At 46.6% G+C, this 6625-nt stretch overlaps 1 protein-coding gene across 1 annotated transcript in view; it reads right to left on the bottom strand.

The window, feature by feature from the left end:
- Positions 1-2590, bottom strand: part of slc12a10.1 (solute carrier family 12 member 10, tandem duplicate 1) — a gene marked incomplete at both ends in the record, with an annotated part of 23371 nt that extends 20781 nt beyond the window's left edge. Inside the window, 2 exon segments of the mRNA XM_080519339.1 lie at positions 365-517; positions 2423-2590. Coding sequence (XP_080375465.1) covers positions 365-517; positions 2423-2590 — 321 coding nt within the window.
- Between the last annotated feature and the right edge of the window lie 4035 nt (positions 2591-6625).

Raw genomic sequence — 6625 nt, 5'->3', positions numbered from 1 at the left:
TATGAAACTTAATTCTTAACAACTCTGACAGTCTCACTTACACATCTGATGTCACCTCACACATCTGATGCAACTTTGACTCTCAATACTGTCCACTTTTTGTTTGACCCCACTTGTGGAAGAGTGGGGTAGTGATACAAAAAGTGCAATTTCTTAAAATTAATGAAAAAATAAATAAAAATGCAAATGGCTTCATGTCACAAACATGTTTTATGAGGAACACCTGGAATATGAAGATATGACAACTTTTCATTTAAACATGTTGAAGAATAACAACCCGTGGGGTCATTTTGACCCCACGGGTGCATCTAAGGGTTAATAGAACCTCCAGAGCACCACAGGTTGAAAGGTGTGGATGTTTGACCTGGACTGCTCTGCGCAGGGCCTCCAGCGACGGCCGGCTCCTGGCCTGCTGGTGCGGCAGGGCGCTGGCGTAGGCCTGCAGCTGGGGCACCAGGTCCATGGTGCTGTAGAAGGACGACCGGCGGAGCTCCGTCCTGGAGCCCCGCTGCTCCGACTGGGCCCTGAGGGGCCACAGGGGACACTGTGTTCACTGTGTGTGTGTGTGTGTGTGTGAGGCGGCCTGGTACCAATTTAAGATAACATCATCATCTCAAACTATATGAATGAAACTGAAAGCGTAAAACACAACCTGATGTTTGTAATGTAAAACAAAATGGGATCTTCTTCTTTCCTGCCTGTGGATCAATCAAAGTGTTTAAGAAGAAGAAACTGAGATTGAAGCAACATCAGGTACATTGATTTTCTTTACTGTATTGTACAGATTGTAAATGTTCTGGTGAAACACTGACCGATAGAAACGTCTCGCTGTATTTACCACGTGTGGCCAGTAGGTGGGGCTGCAGCACAACAGAAGGCTGCTACACAACCAAAACCTCCACTAGAACCATGTTTAAGAGTAAAATGTCACCCAGAATAAGAAAAACTTGCAACACTCAAACTAAACAAAGGAAACAAGACCATTTTAATAACTATATAATTATGAGTGAGTAGAATTTCAACCTGTGTTCTTTAGTGTCGTTTCATTTTGTTTGTCTCATTATGCAAACGTGTTTATTTCCCTTCAGCGCTGACGGAGGAGGAGAGGTGACGGAGGAGGAGAGCAGGTGTTGAACACCAGGAGTTCATCCTTTTCTCTGGTCAACCTTGTGGAGAAACTTGTTTTTAACCATCACGGCTCGTTGATCAATCCAAGATGTTGGATCCACTTCAATCTGGTTTTAGACCAAACTTTTCTACAACGACTGCACTTCTCAAATTCACCAGTTGACCAAGGTCAACTCACTGGTTCATCTTTCTAGATTTGACGAAGCAGTGAGTGGCCACCGACTGCTTGATCAGATCCAGTCCACTGGACCTTCCAGACCTGCTGAGACCTCATCCAGCGGTTGAGACTTCTTTAGATTAGACCAGTGTTTTTCTACCTTTTGGAGCCAAGACACACTTTTTTCTTTGTAAAACTCTGGAGGCACACCTCCACCTGAACATGTTAAAATGTTAAACTCTGTAGCCTCTATTAACAATATAAAGTCTTTCTCATCAAAGTTTTATCAACAGGAATCCAGTAAATCCAGAAAGCAAGGACTTTTTTTAATAGTGCCTCCCTCAGTGTGAAACCTGGACCTGATGGATGAAGAGCTGAGATCCTGGTTTTCAAAAACTTCTCCATCACTGTCACTGACACAGTACTTTGATACAAGATGGTAGCAGGAGGTGGAGATGAACCACACTGACGTCTGTCACTTTACATTTCACCGGCAAAGTTCTGTGCTGCCCTCTAGTGGTGAAGAGTATTGTAGCATCACGGAGTTATCGCTGCAGTGCATGATGGGAGTTCAGGTTGTGTGTAGCCGGAGGTTATGGAGGTTATTGTCGGGGTTGTTGTGTGTTGGTTTGTGTTTGTGTTGTGTTTTTGTTCCTCGGTTCAGATCGTTCATTATGTCGTCTAGTTTGGTTTGTTGGATGTTGGAGATCAACCAGGAGTGAGAAATGTTGTGTGGAGTCTCGTCCTGTGATGAAGTTCCGGTTGAGTGTGGTCATGTCAAAATAAAAGCCTCTGGTGATCAGTTTGCAGAACAGAATCTCCACTCAGAGCAGTTCTCCTGCGGTGCTCGCTACAGTATTTATACTTGATTACTCTGCACACTGCTCTGACAGCGGCTGTGAGGGTAAAGGTTTTTTTAGAAAAAATATGAAATAGGATAATTTCCCACGGCAGCACAGTGGTGGAAAGACTGAATTAGATGATCCAGCTTCTGTTAGTCAACGTGTTTCTGCTACTCTCCCCAAGTCCTCAGTCGCTTCAGCAAAACGCAGAATGATTCGTGAACGTTGATATTCTTATGTCTAGTTTAGTTTGAATTGTTGGACAAGGTTGGAGAAGTGAAGAATAACAAAAGACAAACCTTGAATCCTCATCAGACACGACGATGGTTGGAGGAAGGTGTCGGCCTCCACCTTGCTGATGATGAGGGGAGTAGCGTGGAGGCGCTTCTTCATTTGTGGAGAACTCAACAGGGGGGAGCTCCACGGCGGAGGACTTCCTGTGTCTGGAGAGCAACTGCCCCATCTAAAGCAAGCATAATCATAATAATAATAATGATGAGGATGAGGATGAGGACGATGAGGACGAGGATGATTACAAGAAGAAGAAGAGTTTTGTTTCTCAGTTGTCTAAAGAAAATCAAAAAGCCAACAAATTCAGTTTTTCACACTAAAAATATCAACTACTTTGAAATGTTGAGGCCAAAACCATCAAGTTGAAGCACAACATGTTTCTTTGTTCTCTGCCTTGGCGGAGTTTCTTTAGTGCCACCTAGAGGACAACGTCCGCTCTGCTGCTCATCCCACTAATCTGTCACAGTTTAGAAGGAGAATAAAATAGGCTTTTCTGATTTATTGTTGAGATATGAGATATGTTAGAACATCAACCATACGCAGAGTTACTCTTTTATAAATGTAATGTCAATTCAGTAATGACGTTCACACTGTGAAGATAAAAGCAGTGAATCAATATTATCAATGCATATTATGTTCAAAATGACAAGAACATCAAAGCAGGAAGTTGGAGATGCAGATGAAATGTCATTTGCTGTATGGTTGATGTGAAAGCAGCTTTCTTTATGAGGGAGGAAGTCCTTTTCTTTACTTCGACTAAACTATGAAAACATACCTGTTGGAATTCTGTGATCGTTTTCTGTGAATAATTACAAAAATTAAAATGGGTTTGATATAACAAACTCTTTAACATGAATTAATTTTAATGAACATGTATTCATCATCAAGCCACATTCTGAATTTACCGGTATTAGTAGCAGCGTTTAGAGAATAAAAGACTGGGGAAATGAAGAAATGATTGAATAAAGTGCTTCTACTTACAGCGTTTTCTTTCTTGCAGAATGAGCTGGAGGGCTTTGATCCTGGAGGAGCTGGAGGGCTTTGATCCTGGAGGCACTGGAGTATATATACCTTCTCCTCACATTCACACACACACACACACACACACACACACACACACACACACACACACACACACACACACACACACACACACACACACACACACACACACACACACACACACACACACACACACACACACACACACACACACACACACACACACACACACACAGCCATTGTCTTGCCCACACAAACGTTGGATGAAAAGCTTCATCAGGTTTCTCCATTAGTTCCGTTCGATGATCACGACTGTTTGAACCTCAGATGTTCAGGTGATGAAGGTTCCAGTCATGAACACGTCGCCTTTGCTTTTATTGTGACTCTATAGAACGTGCAAGATTTTACAGCAGAAGAACATCACAACAAACAATCAGGCCAATTATTGTTGTTGTTGTTGTAGTCATTCTTTATTTCATTAAAAAATAACAATAAAAATAAACAATCTTTGTATCAAAACTTCCAGTTCACATTTTGAATAAAAAGGAGCAAAAAAGAAGATTTACTTTTTATGTCAGCGCCTTAGTTTCCTCTCAACACCTTCACAATGTCCAACATTCTAAATATATACATATTTACATATATATTTTAAGGATTCTATGTTACAGTATTTACAGTATACACAAAAGAATAAAAATGAATGAAGGTGAATGTGAACGTCTCATCCTCTAAGAGGAAAATGTTTCAGGATAAAGAAAACAGCTAAACACTTTGAGCAGGATTCTGTTCTTCACTACATCACTGATGTCAGAATATGTGTCTATATATGTCTAAATAAGATCATGTTCTAACCATTATATTTACATATATAGTACTATTTTTTATACAGAAAGATAATTATAATATATAGGCATATATCAGGCATGCTAATCAGATATATGAGTTATGTATGTATGTATGTATGTATGTATGTGTGTGTGTGTGTATGGGTCTAATTAAGCATAGCATATCAATTTTATTTGTATGACTACACTTTCATAAGATATAATGTAAGTATGTATGAACATCAAATGGTTACATATCTTTGATGTGTGTTCAGCACAACATGAACTAACATGCCTGAAATGAATAAAAAATTTTTTTAATAAGAATGTTCAGGAAGCAGCTCACACAGCGACTGGATTTAAAATAAGATCTTCTACCAGGTTTTCAATCTGCAACGTTTTATATTTAGCTTTACAATGATTTGTGTTTCTCAAGAGAGAAAGAAGGAAACAGAGGAACGTTCTTCACGTTGCTCTGGGCTGTAATTAACTCTCTGCTGCTCCTGCTCTATTGTCTCCTGGGCTCTTGTTCGCCCACACTGACGGAGGAGAGGTGACGGAGGAGAGGTGACGGAGGAGAGGAGAGAGAGGAGAGGTGAGGGAGGAGAGGTGAGGGAGGAGAGGTGAGGGAGGAGAGGTGAGGGAGGAGAGGGAGGAGAGGTGAGGGAGGAGAGGTGAGGGAGGAGAGGGAGGAGAGGTGAGGGAGGAGAGGGAGGAGAGGTGAGGGAGGAGAGGTGACGGAGGAGAGGTGAGAGAGGAGAGATGAGGGAGGAGAGGAGAGGTGAGGGAGGAGAGGTGAGGGAGGAGAGGGAGGAGAGGTGAGGGAGGAGAGGAGAGGTGAGGGAGGAGAGGAGATGGAGGAGAGGTGAGAGAGGAGAGTGAGGGAGGAGAGATGACGGAGGAGAGGTGAGGGAGGAGAGGTGAGAGAGGAGAGATGAGGGAGGAGAGGAGAGGAGAGGGAGGAGAGGAGAGGTGAGGGAGGAGAGGTGATGGAGGAGAGTGAGGGAGGAGAAGAGAGGGAGGAGAGGTGATGGAGGAGAGGAGAGGGAGGAGAGGTGAGGGAGGAGAGGAGAGGGAGGAGAGGTGACGGAGGAGAGGTGAGGGAGGAGAGGTGAGGGAGGAGAGGGAGGAGAGGTGACGGAGGAGAGGAGAGGGAGGAGAGGTGAGGGAGGAGAGGTGAGGGAGGAGAGGTGACGGAGGAGAGGTGAGAGAGGAGAGGTGAGGGAGGAGAGGAGAGGAGAGGGAGGAGAGGTGAGGGAGGAGAGGAGATGGAGGAGAGGTGAGGGAGGAGAGGTGAGGGAGGAGAGGAGAGGAGAGGTGAGGGAGGAGATGAGAGGTGAGGGAGGAGAGGGAGGAGAGGTGAGGGAGGAGAGGTGAGGGAGGAGAGGTGAGGGAGGAGAGGGAGGAGAGGTGAGGGAGGAGAGGTGAGGGAGGAGAGGTGAGGGAGGAGAGGGAGGAGAGGTGAGGGAGGAGAGGGAGGAGAGGTGAGGGAGGAGAGGTGACGGAGGAGAGGTGAGAGAGGAGAGATGAGGGAGGAGAGGAGAGGTGAGGGAGGAGAGGGAGGAGAGGTGAGGGAGGAGAGGTGAGGGAGGAGAGGTGAGGGAGGAGAGGAGAGGGAGGAGAGGTGACGGAGGAGAGGTGAGAGAGGAGAGGAGAGAGAGGAGAGGTGAGGGAGGAGAGGAGAGGTGACGGAGGAGAGGAGAGGGAGGAGAGGTGACGGAGGAGAGGAGAGGGAGGAGAGGAGAGGAGAGGGAGGAGAGGTGAGGGAGGAGAGGGAGGAGAGGTGAGGGAGGAGAGGTGACGGAGGAGAGGTGAGAGAGGAGAGATGAGGGAGGAGAGGAGAGGTGACGGAGGAGAGGAGAGGGAGGAGAGGTGACGGAGGAGAGGAGAGGGAGGAGAGGAGAGGAGAGGGAGGAGAGGTGAGGGAGGAGAGGGAGGAGAGGTGAGGGAGGAGAGGTGACGGAGGAGAGGTGAGAGAGGAGAGATGAGGGAGGAGAGGAGAGGTGAGGGAGGAGAGGGAGGAGAGGTGAGGGAGGAGAGGTGAGGGAGGAGAGGTGAGGGAGGAGAGGAGAGGGAGGAGAGGTGACGGAGGAGAGGTGAGAGAGGAGAGGAGAGAGAGGAGAGGTGAGGGAGGAGAGGAGAGGTGACGGAGGAGAGGAGAGGGAGGAGAGGTGACGGAGGAGAGGAGAGGGAGGAGAGGAGAGGAGAGGGAGGAGAGGAGAGGAGAGGGAGGAGAGGAGAGGAGAGGGAGGAGAGGTGAGAGAGGAGAGGTGAGGGAGGAGAGGAGATGGAGGAGAGGTGAGAGAGGAGAGTGAGGGAGGAGAGATGACGGAGGAGAGGTGAGGGAGGAGAGGTGAGAGAGGAGAGATGACGGAGGAGAG

Source organism: Blennius ocellaris, assembly GCF_963422515.1.
Source record: "Blennius ocellaris genome assembly, chromosome: 23".
Taxonomy (NCBI): Eukaryota; Metazoa; Chordata; class Actinopteri; order Blenniiformes; family Blenniidae; genus Blennius; species Blennius ocellaris.
This window is presented reverse-complemented; position numbering and strand designations above follow the sequence as displayed.